The sequence below is a fragment of the Rana temporaria genome, chromosome 7, assembly GCF_905171775.1.
Source record: "Rana temporaria chromosome 7, aRanTem1.1, whole genome shotgun sequence".
NCBI classification, from domain to species: Eukaryota; Metazoa; Chordata; class Amphibia; order Anura; family Ranidae; genus Rana; species Rana temporaria.
Genome location: NC_053495.1, coordinates 11071991 through 11095659, shown reverse-complemented (window position 1 = coordinate 11095659; position 23669 = coordinate 11071991). Strand labels below are relative to the sequence as shown.

At 48.3% G+C, this 23669-nt stretch overlaps 1 protein-coding gene across 1 annotated transcript in view; it reads left to right on the top strand.

Annotated features, from left to right (window-relative positions):
- The window catches only part of SLC6A6 (solute carrier family 6 member 6), a 72797-nt gene that overhangs the window by 13083 nt on the left and 36045 nt on the right, over positions 1 to 23669 (top strand). Inside the window, exon 2 of the mRNA XM_040358879.1 lies at positions 20497 to 20734. Within this exon, the coding sequence (XP_040214813.1) occupies positions 20506 to 20734 (229 nt within the window). The 5' untranslated portion in view covers positions 20497 to 20505. The remainder of the gene's footprint in view (positions 1 to 20496; positions 20735 to 23669) is intronic.

Sequence of the window (23669 nt, the reverse complement as noted above, 5' to 3'; positions counted from 1 at the left end):
AGCGAGCCTCTCTGCACAGGATCTACTGCTGCTGGAGGAACTACAAGACCCAGCGAGCCTCTCTGCACAGGATCTACTGCTGCTGGAGGAACTACATGACCCAGAGAGCCTCTCTGCACAGGATCTACTGCTGCTGGAGGAACTACAAGACCCAGCGAGCCTCTCTGCACAGGATCTACTGCTGCTGGAGGAACTACAAGACCCAGCGAGCCTCTCTGCACAGGATCTACTGCTGCTGGAGGAACTACAAGACCCAGCGAGCCTCTCTGCACAGGATCTACTGCTGCTGGAGGAACTACATGACCCAGAGAGCCTCTCTGCACAGGATCTACTGCTGCTGGAGGAACTACAAGACCCAGCGAGCCTCTCTGCACAGGATCTACTGCTGCTGGAGGAACTACAAGACCCAGCGAGCCTCTCTGCACAGGATCTACTGCTGCTGGAGGAACTACAAGACCCAGCAAGCCTCTCTGCACAGGATCTACTGCTGCTGGAGGAACTACAAGACCCAGCGAGCCTCTCTGCACAGGATCTACTGCTGCTGGAGGAACTACAAGACCCAGCGAGCCTCTCTGCACAGGATCTACTGCTGCTGGAGGAACTACAAGACCCAGAGAGCCTCTCTGCACAGGATCTACTGCTGCTGGAGGAACTACAAGACCCAGCGAGCCTCTCTGCACAGGATCTACTGCTGCTGGAGGAACTACAAGACCCAGAGAGCCTTTCTGCACAGGATCTGCAGCTGCTGCTGGAGGAACTACAAGACCCAGCGAGCCTCTCTGCACAGGATCTACTGCTGCTGGAGGAACTACAAGACCCAGCGAGCCTCTCTGCACAGGATCTACTGCTGCTGGAGGAACTACAAGACCCAGCGAGCCTCTCTGCACAGGATCTACCGCTGCTGGAGGTACTACAAGACCCCAGAGAGCCCCTCTGCACAGGATCTACCACTCCTGCTGGAGGAACTACAAGACCCAGAGAGCCTTTCTGCACAGGATCTGCAGCTGCTGCTGGAGGAACTACAAGACCCAGCGAGCCTCTCTGCACAGGATCTACTGCTGCTGGAGGAACTACAAGACCCAGAGAGCCTCTCTGCACAGGATCTACTGCTGCTGGAGGAACTACAAGACCCAGCAAGCCTCTCTGCACAGGATCTACTGCTGCTGGAGGAACTACAAGACCCAGCGAGCCTCTCTGCACAGGATCTACTGCTGCTGGAGGAACTACAAGACCCAGCGAGCCTCTCTGCACAGGATCTACTGCTGCTGGAGGAACTACATGACCCAGAGAGCCTCTCTGCACAGGATCTACTGCTGCTGGAGGAACTACAAGACCCAGCGAGCCTCTCTGCACAGGATCTACTGCTGCTGGAGGAACTACAAGACCCAGAGAGCCTCTCTGCACAGGATCTACAGCTGCTGCTGGAGGAACTACAAGACCCAGAGAGCCTCTCTGCACAGGATCTACTGCTGCTGGAGGAACTACAAGACCCAGCGAGCCTCTCTGCACAGGATCTACTGCTGCTGGAGGAACTACAAGACCCAGCGAGCCTCTCTGCACAGGATCTACCGCTGCTGGAGGTACTACAAGACCCCAGAGAGCCCCTCTGCACAGGATCTACCACTCCTGCTGGAGGAACTACAAGACCCAGAGAGCCTTTCTGCACAGGATCTGCAGCTGCTGCTGGAGGAACTACAAGACCCAGCGAGCCTCTCTGCACAGGATCTACTGCTGCTGGAGGAACTACAAGACCCAGAGAGCCTCTCTGCACAGGATCTACTGCTGCTGGAGGAACTACAAGACCCATAGAGCCTCTATGCACAGGATCTACTGTTGCTGGAGGAACAACAAGACCCAGAGAGCCTCTCTGCACAGGATCTACCGCTGCTGGAGGAACTACAAGACCCAGAGAGCCTCTCTGCACAGGATCTACTGCTGCTGGAGGAACTACAAGACCCATAGAGCCTCTATGCACAGGATCTACTGCTGCTGGAGGAACTACAAGACCCATAGAGCCTCTCTGCACAGGATCTACTGTTGCTGGAGGAACAACAAGACCCAGAGAGCCTCTCTGCACAGGATCTACTGCTGCTGGAGGAACTACAAGACCCAGAGAGCCTCTCTGCACAGGATCTACTGCTGCTGGAGGAACTACAAGACCCATAGAGCCTCTATGCACAGGATCTACTGCTGCTGGAGGAACTACAAGACCCATAGAGCCTCTCTGCACAGGATCTACTGTTGCTGGAGGAACAACAAGACCCAGAGAGCCTCTCTGCACAGGATCTACCGCTGCTGGAGGAACTACAAGACCCAGAGAGCCTCTCTGCACAGGATCTACTGCTGCTGGAGGAACTACAAGACCCATAGAGCCTCTATGCACAGGATCTACTGCTGCTGGAGGAACTACAAGACCCATAGAGCCTCTCTGCACAGGATCTACTGTTGCTGGAGGAACAACAAGACCCAGAGAGCCTCTCTGCATAGGATCTACCGCTGCTGCTGGAGGAACTACAAGACCCAGAGAGCCTCTCTGCACAGGATCTACTGCTGCTGGAGGAACTACAAGACCCAGAGAGCCTCTCTGTACAGGATCTATAGCTTCTGGAGTAACTACAAGACCCCAGAGAGCCTCTGCACAGGATCTACTGCTGCTGGAGGAACTACAAGACCCCAGAGAGCCCCTCTGCACAGGATCTACTGCTGCTGGAGGAACTACAAGACCCAGCGAGCCTCTCTGCACAGGATCTACCGCTGCTGGAGGAACTACAAGACCAAGAGAGCCTCTCTGCACAGGATCTACTGCTGCTGGAGGAACTACAAGACCCCAGAGAGCCTCTCTGCACAGGATCTACTGCTGCTGGAGGAACTACAAGACCCAGCGAGCCTCTCTGCACAGGATCTACCGCTGCTGGAGGAACTACAAGACCCAGAGAGCCTCTCTGCACAGGATCTACTGCTGCTGGAGGAACTACAAGACCCAGCGAGCCTCTCTGCACAGGATCTAATGCTGCTGGAGGAACTACAAGACCCAGAGAGCCTCTCTGCACAGGATCTACTGCTGCTGGAGGAACTACAAGACCCAGCAAGCCTCTCTGCACAGGATCTACCGCTGCTGGAGGAACTACAAGACCCAGAAAGCCTCTCTGCACAGGATCTACTGCTGCTGGAGGAACTACAAGATCCAGAGAGCCTCTCTGCACAGGATCTACAGCTGCTGGAGGAACTACAAGACCCAGAGAGCCTCTCTGCACAGGATCTACCGCTGCTGCTGGAGGAGTACAAGACCCAGAGAGCCTCTCTGCACAGGATCTACTGCTGCTGGAGGAACTACAAGACCCAGAGAGCCTCTCTGCACAGGATCTACTGCTGCTGGAGGAACTACAAGACCCAGAGAGCCTCTCTGCACAGGATCTACCGCTGCTGCTGGAGGAACTACAAGACCCAGAGTTCCTCTCTGCACAGGATCTACCACTCCTGCTGGAGTAACTACAAGAACCCAGAGAGCCCCTCTGCACAGGATCTACCACTCCTGCTGGAGGAACTACAAGACCCAGAGTTCCTCTCTGCACAGGATCTACAGCTGCTGTTGGAGGAACTACAAAACCCAGAAAACTCAAAACTGGTTGAGCAGATGACAGAAGAAAAGCCCGGATCTATGGCATCACCTTCCTATTGATCAGTGGTGTGAATGACTCCGCCGATCACTGGCGCTGCCTGTAGGCTGTTGAGGGTTAAATTTTGCGATTTCCTCTGCAGTTTTGAATTATGAAGCCGGTTTCCAAATCTAGAGGTGAGAACAGGCCGCTTGAGCGTGGAAACTGTTCTCATGGAAACGCTTTTGCCCAGAAACGTTCGTCTTTTCCGATTGGCGCAGGGAAAAAAAAAATTGTTGGTGATGACGTTCGGTAAAAGTCACCTTCTGCTTGCGTCCGGTCCAACCGAACCCGAGATTTATAATTCTGGTGGAACACGAGCGACATGCATCACGAGCGACGTGCATCACGAGCGACATTCATCACGGGCGACATGCATCACGAGCGACATGCATCATCCCTTGGGGTCAATCTCTGGGGCGAGGCCAGTGATCGTTCTTCCAGCCAAAACTTTCAGAGGTGTATTCATAAAAAAAAGAGCAGAGCCGTTCGTCCAATGACTCTGCGTGTCCATTCCTTCTGTGCGATTTGGGCCAAAACAAACGTTCTTTAGGCAATTTTTTTCTTCTGAACGATCTGGGCCAGATTCTCAAAAGAATTACACCAGTGTATCTACAGATACACCGGCGTAATTCAAAAATCCCGCCGGCGTATCATTGTTTTGTATTCTCAAAACAAGATACGCCGGAATTAGGCTAGGATCCGACTGGTGTAGGTCACTTACACCGTTGGATCCTAAATGCAATACTACGCTGGCCGCTAGGTGGCTTTTACGTAGATTTCAGCGTCGCATATGCTAATGAGCCAAATACGCCGATTCCCGAACGTTTTTGCGCCGCTTCGCCGTAGTTTACGTCGTTTCCGTAAGCGTAAGGTTACCCCTGCTATATGAGGGGTAACCTTACGTCAGTCCGCTGTATGGCTGTCGGGTTTTTACGTCGTTTACGTAACTCGTCGCGAATAGGGCTGTGCGTTAATTACGTTCACGTCGAAACCAATGTATTTGCGGCGTACTACGGAGTATGCGCACTGGGCTACGTTTAAGGCCGGCGCATGCACAGTTCGTTCGGCACGGGGGCGCACTTAATTTAAATACAAGCCGCCCCCTTTGAATTATGCAGGGATACGCCGGGCCATTTACACCACGCCGCCGCAAATTACGGAGCAAGTGCTTTGAGAATACGGCACTTGCTCCACTAAGTTGCGGCGGCGTAGTGTAAATAGCTTACGCTACGCCGGAATCTACGTGAATCTGGCCCTATGTCTTTTATTATGGGCAGTAGTAAAATACGGCATTAGGCATCAATGCAGGTTGTAGAGCCGCACCATTCCGGCCAAAATGAGAATCGCAATTGTTTTTTTTTCTAAATATAAAGATCACGATTGTCGTGGCATAAAATCTTTCACATTTTACAAAAAAATTTGGGCCAACTTTACTGGTTAGTTTTTATTTTTTTATTCATTAACCACTTGCTGACTACCACATGACTTTTTACGTTGACAAAATGGCGCGGCTGGGAATAGGGGCGTGTGTATGTATGTGTGTGTGTGTGTGTGTGTATGTGTGTGTGTGTATATATATATACACAATGTCCCCTTTAATTTGCCGGCCATGTGGTTGTGCTTGCGCCACCTGCGGCACGCTCGCGATTCTATCCCAATCCTCCATGACCATGCTCACGGGACTCGTGGACTTGATGTCCGTTGGTGTCCCGCAATCAGGTCACGGATCTGAAGAACGCGGAGATGTCGGTGTAAACCCATCTCCCCGTTCTTCCTAGTGACATGTCACTGATCGTATGTTCCCTGTCATCGGGAACAGCAATCAGTGACGTGTCACTCGTAGCCACGCCCCCTAACAGAATCACTCCCTAGGACACACTTAACCCCTTCAGCGCCCCTAGAGGTTAACCCCTTCACTGCCAGTGTAATTTTTACAGTAATCGGTGCATTTTTATAGCACTGATCGCTGTATAAATGACACTGGTCCCAAAAGTGACCACTAATAAATAAACCACTAATAAAAAAAAAAAAAATTATTAACTTTTGCGCAAATCAATAATCTCTTGCTCTTTCGTTCCCTTTTCTCTCGCTCTCTCTCTCTCTCTCTCTCTCTCTCTCTCTCTCTCTCTCTCTCTCTCTCTCTCTCTCTCTCTCTCTCTCTCTCTCTCTCTCTCTCTCTCTCTCTCTCTCTCTCTCTCTCTCTCTCTCTCTCTCTCTCTCTCTCTTTCTAGCTCTTTCTCTCTCTCGCTCTCTTTCTAGCTCTTTCTCTCTCGCGCTCTTTCTCTCTCGCGCTCTTTCTCTCTCGCGCGCTTTCTCTCTCGCGCTCTTTCTCTCTCGCGCTCTTTCTCTCTCGCGCTCTTTCTCTCGCGCTCTTTCTCTCTCGCGCTCTTTCTCTCTCGCTCTCTTTCTCTCTCGCTCTCTTTCTCTCTCGCTCTCTTTCTCTCTCGCTCTCTTTCTCTCTCGCTCTCTTTCTCTCTCGCGCTCTTTCTCTCTCGCTCTCTTTCTCTCTCGCTCTCTTTCTCTCTCGCGCTCTTTCTCTCTCGCGCTCTTTCTCTCGCGCTCTTTCTCTCGCGCTCTTTCTCTCGCGCTCTTTCTCTCTCGCGCTCTTTCTCTCTCGCGCTCTTTCTCTCTCGCTCTCTTTCTCTCTCGCTCTCTTTCTCTCTCGCGCTCTTTCTCTCTCGCGCTCTTTCTCTCTCGCTCTCTTTCTCTCTCGCTCTCTTTCTCTCTCGCTCTCTTTCTCTCTCGCTCTCTTTCTCTCTCGCTCTTTCTCTCTCGCTCTCTTTCTCTCTCCCTCGCGCTCTTTCTCTCTTCTTCTCAAGTGTATAAAAGCCTGTATTGTTTAAATAAACCAGTACAGCTTTTCAGCCAAATGAGTCCTGCCTAGTTCTTGGTTGTAATATGCGGCTATAATATCTGATATCTATATTCAGACTGTATATGACAGAAGCACTAAAGCGGAGGGTGGGACGTTCCGTTACACAAAGCTCACAACCTTTGCGTATCTATGCAGTGCTCTAAGCCTTTGTGCAGGAAATGTGTTGGGACTACAAGTCCCCCTCCCCTCCTCTGCATAACCTAGAAGAGCGGTGTTATGTAGTTCACTGCCAGTAACACAGTTCCTGTCCTAGGCTCACTCACCGTACTTTACCTATGGAGGAGTAGGGTTGTCGCCCTAGGACAGGGTTGTCGCCCTAGGACAGGAAGTGTTAGGACTACACATTTCCACCCCTCTCATCTTCTCTGCATTACAAAGGGATGTTGTTCTGTTTTTTACCAAGAGAATTAATAACCAAGCTGACAACAGTCCAGCACAGACGGGGAGCTCCACGGTCACTGGATTTCTGGCAGAATGGTTGTGTAAATGGGTGCCGTTTCCCTGTGGTGTTTTGTATGGGAGGGGAACGTCTGCAAGATAAAGTCGCTCCTGTACTTCTTATTTCTTCTATTGCTGGATAAAAATAGAACAGAACAGAAGTGATCTATATAGTGAGAAAGGAAGTGGGTTCAAACGTACACCAGCGCATTGTGCAACGTCAGTGTGTGTATATATAAATATACATAGAATGGAAATTTCCACCAGTAAATGTTAATGTTTCTGACGGCGCAAAATCTTTTTTTTTTTTGTGTGTTAAAAAGGAAATTCAACTGAATTTGAAGTGATACTTTTTTTTGCACGCAGCAGACATCTTAAAAGCCACATACAGAAATAGGAGGGACACTTTAAATTAACCCATTGGCGCCAGCGCCTCCCGACCCTTTAAGGCAGGGGTAGGAATCCAGTAGCCCTCCAGCTGTTGTGGAACTAAATTTCCCATGAGGCATTGCAAGACTGGCAGTTAAAATGATATAAAAAAGGTTTGGAGGGGACGAGGGCTTTATTTGGCAAGTATCCCATCTAGTCCTGGCGAATCGGCCGGTAGACAAATTCATTATTTAGATTATCGCCAAAGGGAGTGTGGATTCAAGGATTCTTTTATTTTCTACTGGCAGTTAAAATTACTCTGAGGGATGATGGGGGCTACTGGTTTCCTACCCCGTCTTTAGGGTATGTAAGATGCCGGGAGGCGGGGTAGGGTTTATGATCATGTCACAGCCACGATTGGCTGTCACGGCAGTCACATGATCCGAAAGCTCCTGGTCGTTAGCCACCGGTAACAGTTTTTGCAACATTGCACACCTATATGCGGCTGCTCTGCGACAAGGCCCACCCACGAGAGGCCGCATACTGTTGGCACCTAGAGGTTAAACCGTGTGTGTGTGCTTAATATCACTTTAACTGAAACTATGGGTTTGATCAAACCATTTAATTGGGTGCCGTGGGCTGGCCGCTGGTGGAGGGTGACGTGGGCTGGCCGCTGGTGGAGGGTGCCGTGGGCTGGCCGCTGGTGGAGGGTGCCGTGGGCTGGCCGCTGGTGGAGGGTGCCGTGGGCTGGCCGCTGGTGGAGGGTGCCGTGGGCTGGGTGTCGTGGGCGGGCCGCTGGGGGAGGGTGCCGCGGGCTGGCCGCTGGTGGAGGGTGCCGCGGGCTGGCCGCTGGTGGAGGGTGCCGCGGGCTGGCCGCTGGTGGAGGGTGCCGTGGGCTGGCCGCTGGTGGAAGGTGCCATCATCCATATACAGAAATAGAAGGGACAATGTAAATAAAACCCTTTGCGCCAGCGCCTCCCGGCCCTTTAAGGGATTTAAGATGCTGGGAGGCGGGGTAGAGGATTATGATCATGTGACCACCGCGATTGGCTGTCAGGAAAGTCACATGACTGGAAAGCTCCCGATCGCTAAAAAGCGATTTGGGAGCTTTCCGTCAGTCACCGGTAACTGTTTTTGCAATATTGCACACCGATATGTGGCCGCTCGGCGAGAGGCCGCATATTTACATGCTGTTGGCGCCTAGAGGTTAAACCGTGTGTGCTTTAATATCACTTTAATTGAAAATATGGGTTTGATAAAATCGTTAATAAATTGCGTGACATAAAAATTGCAACTGCCAACATTTTATTCTCCCGGGTCCCTGCTTTCAGAAAATGTATGATTTTTTTTTTTTTGGAGGTTTTCAGTAATCTTCAGGCCTAAAATGTAAATTTTTACATGTGTGCAAAAAAATTTAAAACCCGGCTCTGGCGGGGAAAGGTTTGAAGTGGAAGGAATATTTGGTGGGGCATTTGCCATAATCTGGGTGTAGCACGGTTGCATGTTCTCTACCTCCCAGAGACGACGGGTGTCCATCTCCACTGCCACATCTTCTAGCTCCCTCGGCGTTCCTCCTCGAGTATTGGATTGGATACCTCCGAACTTTTCAACTTCAGAATGAGGGACAAATGATCATACCCCCCAAACAAAGTTGTTGAGCGGGGGGGGGTTAGGGGTATCTGCGGATCCAAGTTGTTGAGCGGGGGGGGGGGGGAATTCCGTGGATCAGAGTTGTTGAGTGGGGGGGGGGGTCCATGGATCAGAGTTGTTGAGCAGGAGGGGGCCGCAGCAGATCAAAGTTGTTGAGCGGGGGGGGGGGGAATTCCGTGGATCAGAGTTGTTGAGTGGGGGGGGGGTCTGCAGATCAAAGTTGTTGAGCGGGGGTGTAATGCGAAATCGCAGGACATTAGCACTGCTCGTGGGACCGCGGGATTTAGCACGGATCGCGGGACTTTCCCGTGAACTCCGGGACGGTTGGGAGGTATGCCACTGGTATCGGAACTCCTGTGTGCGCAGGATATAAATAAATTGCTCGGTGAAGGAGGAAGAAGTTTCTTGGCTTTAGAGACCATAAAGAACTCGCTGCCTCCTAGCAGATTAATTCAGATTTTAAATGAGAGCTGGCATATAACCGTACCTCTCTGGAATAGAATGGTGATAATTGACCTCTAGGCACCGGCTCCCCGATGGCAAACGCACCGGAGTCCCTCTGCAGGATTCATCGTATCTTGTGCCGTTACGTCCTTGTAGGTTTTGTTAGATGTGACAACACCAGACGGTACTAGATGGGGGCAGGGAGGGCTTCTTTCAGGAACCATCATTATAGCCACACTTTGAATAGATTCGTTAAGACTTAAAGCTGAACTCTAGGCAGAAATAAAAGACACAACTTTTGTATTCATGAACACATTAAATGTATTTATTTTTAAATGCAAGCAGTACAATTACTTGAATTTGACCTGGTATTGGCCTCAGACAGGGGGAGGTGGTAGAGACAGCAAGTTCATGGGATGACGATAAGCGTGCTGATAGGAGGGGGGAGCAGAGGGACAAAACGATGAGCCCATCACTGTGCTGAGTCCAGTCACAGGCTGGGGGTGTGTCCATGACAGCCTGGACATCATAGGCTTGCGCAAGGGGTGTGCCCAGGCACACCCTAATCATTCTGTGCAGCACAGATTTCCCCTACTGCCCTGGCTCCTTCCCTCCTGAAGCACCGCCCGCTTCCCTCCTCTCCTCTCCTGCCAGCTTTTGCTGCGGAGATGTTTTAGGATGAATAAGGGAAGGGACCAGTAAATATGTATTTATCAGCCCCTTCCCTTTCTGAATGAACATGGTGAGTGATCGGTAGTGTGTATTTGAGCTTTGGGGTGCACACCCTAATGCAATAGGCTGCGCACACCTATGCTGGACATAGAAGAAGTGGGTTGAATGATGCAGACGATGCATCATTCAACTTGGGAGACTGTGAACATCTAGTGGTGGAGAAGCAGTACTGCAGGTGGACACCTCTGGATGAAAGGTAAGCATCAAGCAAGAGCTGCACTTGTATTTGATGTTTTAAGGATCTATTCCAATTTTCTGTCTGTGTGACTTTGTTGGGGAGTTTACCCCTCACTTCTTACACCTGTGACACCGGAGTTCAGGCACTGCTTCCCACAGACCTGCTGCTAGGCCTGCCCCCACCTATAGGATGGAGTAGGTGATGGTGCCCCATAATGCCATGGGATGGAGTTGGGGATGGTGTCGTGGAATGGCTTTCGTGAAGGTGTCATGTGATGGTGCCATGGAATGGAAGTTGGGCATGGTTTGGTGGAATGGAGTTGGGGGATGATGCAGTGCGATGGAAGCTTGGGAGGGTACTGGAGATGTTGCCATGGAATTAGAGTGTGGGGATGGTGATGGGGATGGCACCATGGATGGTGTTGGGGATGGCACCATGGATGGTGTTGGGGATGGCACCATGGATGGTGTTGGGGATGGCACCATGGATGGTGTTGTGGAATGGAGTTGGGGCTGGTACTGTGGGAGGGAAGTTGGGATGGTGTTGGGGATGATGCCATCGAAAGGAGGTAGGAAATGGCGTTCTGGAAGGTGTGGATGGTTTGGTGGAATGAAGCTGGGGATGGTGCTGTGGGATGGAAGCTGGGGATGGTGCTGTGGGATGGAAGCTGGGGATGGTGCTGTGGGATGGAAGCTGGGGATGGTGCTGTGGGATGGAAGCTGGGGATTGTGCCGTGGGATGAATGCTGGGGATGGTGCCGTGGAATGGCGTTCGGGAAGGTGTCATGTGATGGTGCCATGGAATGGAAGTTGGGGATGGCTTGGTGGAATGGAGTGGGATGGAAGCTTGGGAGGGTACTGGGCATGTTGCCATGGAATTAGAGTGTGGGGATGGTGTTGGGGATGGCACCATGGATGGTGTTGGGGATGGCACCATGGATGGTGTTGTGGAATGGGGCTGGTACTGTGGGAGGGAAGTTGGGATGGTGAAATGGGATCGAGCAGGGATGGTGTTGGTGATGATGCCATGGGATTGGAGTGTTGGGATAGTGCCATGGAAAGGAGGTAGGAAATGGCGTTCGGGAAGGTGTGGATGGTTTGGTGGAATGGAGTTGGTGGATGATGTTGTGGGATGGAAGCTGGGGAGGGTGCCATGGGATTGGAATGTAGGGATGGTGCCATGGAAAGGAGGTAGGGATGGTGTTTGGGATGGTGCCATGAAAAGGTGATGGGGATGGTGCCATGAGATGGAAGTGGAGTTGGTGCTGTGCAGGTGGGATGGAGATGAGATGGCTTCAGTGCTCACCTACAGAAAAATTTCCCGATCCTGTTTCTGTAATTCTAATTAGGAAAGGTTTCTGCGACTGTCGGTTATTTGTGTGTTGTATCAACAGTAGCAACGGGTAATTGTCCCTCCCGGGAGTTGCAGTTCCAGATGCCAAGTTGCGTGACACGGAATCCTCAGAGCGAGCGAAGGATGTCATAACAACAAACTGCGAGCCGGAGGAGTTTAGAAACCAGAGGGGGCATTTAGAGAAGTTTATTCTTCTACAATAAGACTCATGTTCAATAATAATTGTTGACTCAATGAAACACCCCCCCCCCCCCCGCAGTACCTAAAGATGACCACTGCAGGGGGGGGGTGGTGTTCAGAGGACTTTGGATTTCAACTAAAATCGCTGCCAGCGGCACAAAGGACACTTTGCATGAATGGTGCAATCCCTGGTGCAGATTTTTTAAGCTGAATGGAAGGCTCTTCCGCCGAAACGCGTCAAATCGATTTTAAGACATTTTATGTTGCCGGCTGGAAAACGTACATTACAAAATAAGTTTTAATTGGCTGTTGGAATATCTGGCGATTTTGGTGACACGGGACTAAAAATACCACCACCTGGGTCTTCTGCTGCTCTTCTTACCCACAAGTTTCCCTTTTTCTGTGGATCTTGGCTTTGTTCCAAATTTTGCCTTTTTTTTTTTTTTTTTGTTTAATTTTGTGCTGTATTTTTTTGGCATGTATGCTAGGTGCATGTGACAGTAACGAAATCCATATCATGTGTGTATGTGTGCGTCTTATGATCATATTAAATAAACATTCCAACGAGTTTATGATGCATTATAATTACTAGAGCTGATCACATGACTAAATATACAATTCCACCTCCGTATACATACAGGCATTTATTTACTTTTTAAAAATATGTTAAAAAAATGCAAGCACATTTCTTTTAAAAAAAAAAAAAGTTTTTTTTCCCCTTGTGAAAGGGAGCTGGCAGCAGGGAGATTGGGAGAGACCGGCTTTCAGCTGCTTGAGGGAGAGTTCTGTAATTGTCGTCCATCATTAATCCCCCCCCCCTCTCTGAGTGGACCCCCCTGTGTGCTTTGTCCCCCTACAAGAGAACCGGTGGTCCCCCTATCAGCGGCCCTGGTTTTACCGAACAGTGTCACCTATCGGTATCATCAGTGCCACCTATCCATGCCCATCAGTGAAGAAAAATTACCTGTTTGCAAAATTTGATAAACTATGAAAAACATTTATTTTTTTTATTTTTTTTGTTTGTCTTTTTTTCCAATTTTTTTTTTTTTTTTTCGTTTGTTAAACAAAAACCCAAGTGGTGATTACCACCAAAATAAAGCTCTATTTGTGTGAAAATATTTTATAACTTCATCTGGATACAGTGTTGCATGACCGCGCAATTGTCATTCAAAGTGTGACCGCGCTGGAAGCTGAATATTGGCCTGGGCAGGGAGGGGGGGGGGTAAAAGTGCCCGGTAGGCAAGTGGTTAAACAGAAGATGCATTTCTATAGTCTTACCGATACAACCGGCCCTTTTGCGGGGAACCATAATGCTGATGGGGCCATCAATGGAATTGAGTTTGGTACTCCTGTTCCAGGTGCCACAGGTATGGTATAGACGTAGTTACATTGATACAAGCTGGACCGATGTAACTATCATAGGTGTGCGCAGCCTATCGCACTAGGGTGGGCACCCCAAATCTCAAACACACATGAACCCCACCTGCTGTCACAGAAAGGAGGCTCTAGTGGTGGGAGACAGTTGCTTGGGAGCATGTTGGGTTACGCCCTAAATACAGGAGCAACGTGTTCCTACTGTTGAACCTGGCCTTTAATATAATGGGGGCATTGGCCACTGGCACCCTCAACCATCCACCTGGTGATGTCCCTGGGTAATGCTAATGCACACGGAGTGATTAGGGTGTGCCCTGTCACACCTGGCACACCCTGTGCGCACGCCTATGGTAACCATGGACAGATGCGTGGAGTTCTCCTCTAAAGGTCTAAGCTTTGAGGACATCACTCTTATTCTGGCTTCCCTACCATGTGATTCACAAATTAGGAACAAGCATGCAGGACAGTTCAGACTGCAGATTTCACTGGCTGCATGCTTGTTCTGGGTAAGTGATTTGCCCAGCGGTACATTAGGAATAAATATGACAGAACAGATCAGTCTCTATAATTCTGTCCTCACAAGTTCCTTCTCAAGTCATTTATCTCCTGATTTGGAATGATTCACACGTTGGCTGGTTCAGCTCTGAGTACACAATGGATTCGGTTACTCATTTACACAATGTTTTCTTGTAAATGGTTGGAAGTTCCACTTCCTGGAAATTTTCATGAACTTCCACCCTGGTGGTGTCTTGTTTGCCGAGGTCAGAAGGTTGGAGCTGTAGAAGATATTGGAGGAAGTTCAGTGAAAGTAACTCTTGAAATCAATAGATATTATTATTATTATTATTATTATTATTATTATTATTATTATTATTATATTCATTATCTTCACATTGTGTGATGTGACTGCGTTTTTTATCTTCTCTTGGATTACCCTATGTGGGCGTCAAATGGGGAAATGAAGGTCTCATTAAAAATAATTGTGTTGTGTTGGAAGAACTTGACGGTGTGGTAAACCGTAGAGCCTTGGGGCCCAACCTATGGCCCTTTGACACTTAATGTGCGGCCCTCGCGACCTTTGCAGACGCTTCTCTCAAGCCAGCGAAAGGAAAAATATTACACCGGCTTCTAGAAGTCAAATTATGTAATTTATTTCATTTTGAACCCACAAACCAACCCCCCCGGAAAAAGAAAACGGCAGAGGATAAATTACCACCAAAAGAAAGCTCGATCTGTGTGAAGAAATGTATAAAAAGTCACATGGTTACAGTGTTGTAGACCGCGCAATTGTCATTCAAAGTGTGAGAGCGCTGAGAATTGGCCTGGGCAGGAAGGGGAGGGGGGGGGTGAAAGTGCCCGGGAGGCAAGTAGTTGATAAAAGTTCCGTTCGCTGCAACTGGACTCTATGGGGCAGATCCACGTACATCGGCGCATATTTGCGTCGGGCGTAGCGTATCTAAGATACACTACGCCGCCGTAACTTACTTTTTTTTTTTAATCCTCAAAGAAAGCGCGCCGTAAGTTGCGGCGTAGTGTATCTTTGGCTGCGTAAGGGCGCGCAATTCAAATCGATGTGATGGGGGCGTGTTTTATGTAAATACGTCGCGACCCGACGTAAACAACGTTTTTTTTTTAACGGCGCATGCGCCGTCCATGGGGGTATCCCAGTACGCATGCTCGAAATTAAACCGGAACAAGCCAATGTTTACGACGGTGACGTCCTTCTACGCAAATCCCTATTCGCGAACGACTTACGCAAACGACGTAAAAAATTCAAAATTCGACGCGGAACGACGGCCATACTTAACATTGAGTACTCCTCATAATAGCAGGGGTAACTATACGCCGGAAAAAGCCGAACGCAAACGGCGTAAAAAAAATGCGCTGGCCGGACGTACGTTCGTGGATCGCCGTAAATAGCTAATTTGCATACTCGACGCGGAATTCAACGGAAATGCCATCTAGCGGCCGCCAAAAAAATGCACCTAAGATCCAACGACGTACTAAGACGTACGCCTGTCGGATCCATCCCAGATGCCGTCGTATCTTGTTTTGTAGATACAAAACAGAGATACGACGCGGGAACTTTAAAATTACGCAGCAAATGAATAGATACGCCGGCGTAATTCTTTTGTGGATCTGCCCCTGTGCGTTTTACTGGACCACGCTGCACATCCCCCGCAAATGTAACACAAGATTTTGACCAAACTGTTAAAAAGTCCATCAGCAGGTGGTTTGAGCTGCCGAGGTCCCCCTGCTCCGAAATCATATTGGGGGCCTTTTAAGGTGGCCCTGAACCCTAGAAACAAACCACCATGCATTTATTGTACTGTGGGCCTCCCACGACTGTTTCCTCTCCATTTTTTGATAGAATGATGCATACTGATGAATAGTGTTGCTCACGAATATTCGTATTGCGAGTATTCGCGATATATTTCAAATTTCGCGGTGAATATTCGCTATTCCGAATATTCAAATTTTTTCAATTTTATTTTTAGAACAGATCACATCCTAGTGATCTCCATCGACGTCTAAAAGCATTACTGGTATGATTAGAGACCCTGGGCCGAGTAGCTGAAGCGATCATTTTATCTTGCCGAAAAATCGCAATGCGATTATTCGGCAATCGGAATATCGCGCGATTATTTTCTCCGCCCTTCTTTTGCATCAGAGCCAGCAGTTGTCGAAATTCCGCAATCAATATTGCATTCGCATTTTGCGAAATTTCGATACAATATCACGAATATTCTGAGCCAATCAGAGTGCAAAATATCACGAATATTCTGAGCCAATCAGAGTGCTCCTTCCGCTGTTGTCGAAATTTCGCCATTAAAATCGCATTCGCATTTTGCGAAATTTCGATACAATATCACGAATATTCTGAGCCAATCAGAGTGCTCCTTCCGCTGTTGTCGAAATTTCGCAATTATTTTCGCATTCGCAATAGCGAAATTTCGCAAAAATTTCATTTCGATAAAATATCACGAATATTCGAATTTAGCGAATATTTCTCGAATATTCGGCTATATATTTGTGATATATCGCAAAATCGAATATGGCGTATTCTGCTCAACACTACTGATGAATGTAAATAGACGTCTGACCTTTGCTTGTGATTTGTTTGTGAGGTTGGAGTTGTACATTCATACATCGGTGTACCGCGCTATGCAAATATACACGTGACGGCGGTAGATAGGATTGAGCCGATGCTTCCAGGCACAGGGAGCGTGCACGTGTATTGTGTTTGATCATTTGATTATCTTGGTAGGTATGGAGACAGACAAAGTCTGCCATTGCAGATAAAAAAAAACACAAAAAAACGATCCATTAACACACATCTGTTTTTGGCCGTTTTTCTTTTCCCCCCCCCAGATAAAATAGATTGGAAATGCATCAAAATACACTTTGCAATGCACGTTGATGGCATCAATGCACATGGACACACACTGGGGTTGATTTGCTAAAGGCAAATGGACTGTTCAGTTTGCAAGGGATTTTGCCCCAGAGCTTAGTGAATGTGGGGAAGCTCTGCTGACTTCAATCACCCAATCGTATGCAAGGATTGTTTGTTTTTTGCTTTTCTTTCTACTTGCACATGATTGAGTATTGTAACGGTCAGGGGTTAACACCGTTTACGATATTCCATTCCACCGACCCACGACAGCTTATCCGACACTCCAACAATCCAGCAGACACGATCCATTGGATTTTCCCAGAATAACGAGACACAAGCTCTGTTCTCTGGTTCCAAACGAATGAATACTTTAATGGTAGGACACACCAGCTCTGCATTTGATCATTAAAAACTGGGCTAGTACAAGCAAAAACAACCAAAGGAATGATAGATTCCCAGCCAGAGGAGCTTGTTATATACAGTTAGAAACCAAATCTGGACAATGACTCGACTCCACCCACAACATGACACAAGGAACTTCAATACACATTCCGTTGTTAATGACATTCAGATGAGCTAATTACTAATCATTACCCAGACGTTCTGACTCCGCGTTATTCTCACCTGCTACATAAAACACATTCCTTTAGTAAACATAATTGACATGCTAATCCACTACACCTGAAAGGTGCATTTTAGTGAGTGAAGTATTTGGACCCTTTGCAAAACATGACTTGGTACTTGGTGACAAAACCCTTGTTGGCAATCACAGAGGTCAGATGTTTCTTGTAGTTGGACACCGGGGGCCAGATTTACGTAGCTCAGCGGATCTATAGATCCGCTCGATCTACGTGAATTAAGATCCGCTCCCGCAAGTTTAGGAGGCAAGTGGCTAATTCACAAACCACTTACCTCCAAACTTGCGACGGCGGATCCTAAATCCCCCAGCGGAATTCAAATTCTGCGGCTAGGGGAGTGTCATATTTAAATCAGGCGCGTTCCCGCGCCGATTTAAATGCGCAGGCGCCGTCCGCGAAATTTCCCGGCGTGCATTGCTCCCACTGACGTCGCTAGGACGTCAGTGGTTGCGACGATTACGTAAACGACGTCCGTCCGTATTCGAGAACGACTTACGCAAACGACGTTAAAAAATTTAAATTCGACGCGGGAACGTCGGCTTTACTTAACATTGGCTGCGCCTGATAAAAGAAGGGGTAAGTATACGACGGAAAACCGCTACGGAAACGACGTAAGAACACTGCGACGGGTCCGCGTACGTTCGTGAATTTGCGTATCTCGCTGATTTACATATTATTTAGCGTAAATCAGCGGGAACGCCCCCGGCGCCATTTTTAAATTGAAAAAAAGATCCGACAGTGTAACACAGTGTAACACTGTCAGATCTTAGCCATATCTATGCGTATCTGATTCTATGAATCAGACGCATAGATAGGACCAGTGTAAGTCAGAGATACGATGGTGTATCTGTAGATACACCGTCGTATCTCTTTGTGAATCTGGCCCCGGGTTTGCACACATCTCAGGTAATTTTTCTCTAAAGATGTGCTTGACCACTTTCCTACATACAAGACCTATATACCCTAGCTAGAACCTTTAGGGTTTGTCTCACACCAGAGCTTGCGTTACCCATGCGTCTGAATCTGGTCGGCCAATGCTGCATGTGCAGGGGAACTCTGTGGCGGAACAGCATCTTTAATGAAGTATTTTTTTGTCATCTTTTTCTTTCTTTGTCATTACTTTTAATGTTATACTTTGAAGTATTTGTGTCATCTCTCTTTGCACATATCAAACACATCCCCAAAAATGTGACAAAACACTGGTCAGCCAGGTGTAGATGATCTTCACCCGGTTAAGTGTTGGAGCCACCGAGCTGTATGCCATGTCCCCCAAGCAAATGTGATATTTTTTTTTTTAAATCAGAAAAGGTTTTAGTAAGAGAAAAGAACCATACAATTTTACAAGCATATCCGTTTCATTGTGCAGCATAAAAAACACTGGATACAGGCTGCATCCTAACACATATCCTTCTACTCGTACACAAGGTTACTAAACAATATATGCTGTATCCAAACTAAGTTGTTAACATTGTCATACCTAGCGCTGTACACATCACATCCAATTCCGTTCTCCCTCCCTTCCTCAACTCAGGGAAACTTATTGAGGAGAAACAAGGTAGCAAAAAAAAAAAAAAAAAGAGAAAAAGAAAAAAGGGGGAGAAAAAAAAAAAAAGGGGGGGGGAGTTTCACAGCTCATATACAGGGCAGACGTTCCGGCAGTGAACCCTATCAGCGTTACAAGAGGGATGTGGTAACTGCATTGCTATCACCCGCCACCACCTAAAACACACAAAGACAGGTCTCACTGTCACTGGGGATATTCATTGCATAAGCCCACCCCATCATATATATCTCTTACCCCACAAGAGGGTCACCTCCTTACCTCAGCAGTCTGTCCATCACTAGATCGACCGGTGACAGCCCGGGGGCATCCAACCAAGGTGCCCACAGCCTGTCGAACTTCCCCGGCCGACCCCTGTGCTGATATATAAATTTTTCCAAGCGAATGGTGTCTCCCATTTGGGCGATCCATTCCCTCATCGTCGGTGGCTCAGTAGCCTTCCAATGTCTCAGAATGAGTTTGCGGGCCTGAAACAGGGCTCTGGTTATGGCCTGTTTGGAATTATCGTCCATGGGGATGTCATCCAAAATACCCAGTAGGCATGGCTTCGGGTCCGTAGGTACGTTGGTCTGAAATACTCTATTGACTGTAGCTAAAACCCCTGTCCAATATGGGTGTAACTTGGGGCACCTCCATAACAGGTGAATTAGGTCCCTGTGGTCTCTCTCACACCGGGGGCAATTAGAATCCGGTCTCATCCCCATTTTGAACAGCCTAGCGGGCGTATAATGTACTCTAAGGATAATGTAGAGTTGTGAGAGCCGTTGGGCCACATTTAAGGAACACAGTTGTACCCCCTGGAGCACCTCCTCCCACTGCTCATCCTCGAACACACCTACATCTCTCTCCCACCTACTTGAAGCCGCCAGGGGGAATCCCTCCAGGAATATGGAAAGAATCATGGAATAAGCCATAGAAATAAAACCCCGAAACTGGGAAACTCCTGCCATGTACTTAAATATGTGCGTATGCGAAAGAATCCAGGGGTTCCCTCCCGACTGTGCCCTCACGGCATGCTGCAACTGTATATAGTGGAAGAGCATAGACCGCGGGAGGTGAAAACGCTCCCTCAGCTCCGTGAAGGGAATCAGGCCACCCGCCGCAAATATGTGTCTCAAATGTGTGACGCCGCACCTCCTCCACCGCGCCCCACAATCCAACGTGAGTAACTCCTCATAATACCCATTGGCCCAGATCGGGCTGTATTCTGTGAATCCCTCCACACCCTGTAGTTGTCTAAGTTTATTCCAAATTTTTTGCATCAGAACATACATGGGGAATCGTCTATTGGACTTTGCGTACGCCAGAGCTTCCATACCCGTAGGCACACTATCCAGACCGGTGACATGGCACATTAGGGCCCTAATGGGGTCAAACTGCACTCCAGCCTCCCCCGCTCCCAGTCCCTCTGGCATCGCCCGGGCAATATGCTGTGCCTGAGCTGCCAGATAGTATACCCAAGGGTTAGGGAGGGCAAGGCCCCCCTCCGCCTTGGGCTTCTGTAGCTGCTCAAATGTGATATTTTTAAGTTGACTACGAGATCCTTTTCGCAGTTCAGTTATTATTTGCCATACTCTGTTCTGTTTCTGTAGTCCTCTTTGTATTTTTGTTATATTAAATGTTACCTTTCACCTCCATTCTTATCTGGCAGGAGTCAAGAATGTCCAACAAGGAGAAGTTACAGTACCTAAAGGACTTTCACAAGGACATCCTTAAACCCTCCCCAGGGAAGAGCCCAGGGACCCGGCCGGAGGATGAGGCTGACGGGAAGCCGCCCCAGAGGGAGAAGTGGGCCAGCAAGATCGACTTTGTGCTGTCTGTAGCTGGTGGCTTCATCGGCCTCGGGAACGTCTGGCGATTCCCGTACCTCTGCTACAAGAACGGCGGAGGTTAGAGTGTTTTGGGTTTTGTGTGTCTTGCACTCCATCCACCATTATCTAATGATCCTTAAAGTGGAGTTCCACCCATAAATATAACATTACATCAGTAGTTTTAAAAAAATGTCATTAGTCCTTTACGAAATTTTTTTTTTTTTTTAGATGCCTTCAAAGTGTTGTTGCTAGGCAGAATAGTTAATCTTCCCACTTCCTGCACCTAGGTGCTTAATGCTTCCTAACCTACACCGCACAGACTCCTGGGAATGTAGTGGGTGTAACTTTCCAGGAGTCTGTGCATTCCCCAGTCTCAAAAGCACAGGTGCTGAAACCTGATCTGACACTGCTTGTGCAGCACTGAGCATGTGCGAGATTTGCAAGGCTGAAATCCAGGAAGTCATACAGTCTGGCTTCATGATACCCACACTTAAGATGGCCCCAGTCAATTTCTAGTTTATAAAGTGTCTAAATGCTGTAACAACCTAACAAAACGGACCTTAGTTTACAGACTAACTTTACTAGAATACATTAAGCTTGTGTATTACAGGGGTATTCATATTTAAAAAGTGAAATTGTGCCCGGAACTCCGCTTTTAAAGGGGTTGTAAAGGTAAAAAAAAAATCCTAAATGGCTTCCTTTACCTTAGTGCAGTCCTCCTTCACCTACCTCATCCTTCCATTTTGCTTTTAAATGTCCTTATTTCTTCTGAGAAATCCTCACTTCCTGTTCTTCTGTCTGTAACTCCACACAGTAATGCGAGGCTTTCTCCCTGGTGTGGAGTTTCATGCTGAACCCCCTCCCCTGGAATACAGGAGAGTCAGGACGCTCTCTACATTGCAGATAGAGAAAGGAGATGTGTGTTAGTGGGCGTCCTGACTCTCCTGTAGTCCAAGGGAGGGGTCGAGCACGACACTCCACACCAGGGAGAAAGCCTCGCATTACTGTGTGGAGTTACAGACAGAAGAACAGGAAGTGAGGATTTCTCAGAAGAAATAAGGACATTTAAAAGGAAAATGGAAGGATGAGGTAAGTGAAGGAGGATGGCACTAAGGTAAAGGAAGATATTTAGAAAAAAATGTTTTATCTTTACAACCCCTTTAAAGAAGAAATTCAGGTATGGATATTTTTAGTTCTGAAACTATGTATCACCATACCTGTGGGATCCCTCTAGAACAGTGATGGTAAACCTTGGCACCCCAGATGTTTTGGAACTACATTTCCCATGATGCTCAACTACACTGCAGAATGCATGAGCATCATGGGAAATGTAGTTCCAAAACATCTGGGGTGCCAAGGATCGCCATCGCTGTTCTAGAAGCTGTAAATCAATGTACACACGTCTATTCCAGTGATCTCCACTAGATTCCCGGTTCCGTGCTGAGTGGCTGCCCTGCTCCATTGTTAACACTGGAGGTTGGCTGCTGGGTGAAGGCAGCATTTGCTTTAAGTTTTCTGAATGAATGCAAATTGTTGTCTGATTGCACCAGGGGGTGAGGTGGAGTGCGTCATGCTCTCCACCTCATCCAATTAGAGAATACGTTGCATTTTTAAAGAAAATACAAATCATTCTCTAAATGATGCCCTCGCCCAGGGGCTGACCTCCCGTGCTCACAATGCTCACAATGCAGCAGGACAGCCGCTCGGTATGGGACATGGTAACAAGTGGAGATCACCAGTATAGTGGTGTCTATACAGTGATTTCCACAGGGGTCTCCAAACTGTGGCCTGGGAGCTGGATGCAGTCCTTTTCGTGCCCTTATCCGGCCTGTGGGGCACTTTTCGTTCCACTGATGCCAACAATGGAGCAATATTCCTTCTACTGACATCATCAATGGCGCGCTGTTCCTTCCACTGGCGCCAAGGACGGGGGCGCGCTGTTCCTTCCACTGGCGCCAAGGACGGGGGCGCGCTGTTCCTCCCACTGGCGCCAAGGACGGGGCGCGCTGTTCCTCCCACTGGCGCCAAGGACGGGGCTACTACCACTTTAAGGTGTAACTCCATGTTGATATAAAAGTTGCCCCTGCGGGTCTACATAACTTTCCCTAACATAAGGTGGAGATGCGCTGTAGTACAGCAGAGAAGAAATCTTCTTTACTCTTTAGAATTAAAAAAGGAAATTCTCTAGGCCAGTGGTTCTCGACTCCTGTTCTCAGTACCCACTAACAGGCCAGGTTTTCAAGATAAGTGAAATGCATCACAGGTGATATCATTTGCTGCTCAGTGATTGCAGTATTCTAGTCTGCATCTCCCCAAGGTAATACATAAAATCTGGCCTGTTAGTGGGTCCTGAGGACAGGAGTTGAGAACCACGACTCTAGACTTTTAGGCAGATTCAGAGCGAGTTACGCCAGCGTATCAGTAGATACGCCGTCATAACTCTGAATCTGCGCCGTCGTAAATTTAAGAGTATTCTGGAAACCAGATACGCTTAAATTAGGCTAAGATACGAGCGGCGTAAGTCTCCTACGCCGTCGTATCTTAGGGTGCAACTTTTCCGCTGGCCGCTTGTTGGCGCTTCCGTTGAGTTCGGCGTAGAATATGTAAATGACTAGATACGCCGATTCACAAACATACGTGCGCCCGTCGCAGTAAAGATACACCGTTTCCGTAAGAGGTACGCCGGCGTAAAGATAAAGCTGCCCCTAGTTGGCCTAGTCAATGTTAAGTATGACCGTCGTTCCCGCGTCGAAATTTGAAAATTTTACGTCGTTTGCGTAAGTCGTCTGTGAATGGGGCTGGACGTAATTTACGTTCACGTCGAAACCAATACGTCCTTGCGGCGTACTTTTGGAGCAATGCACACTGGGATATGTACACGGACGGCGCATGCGTCGGGTCACGAGTAATTAACATAAAACACGCCCCCCCGTCCTCATTTGAATTAGGCGCGCTTACGCCGGCCGCATTGACGCTACGCCGCCGTAAGTTAGGAGGCAAGTACTTTGTGAAT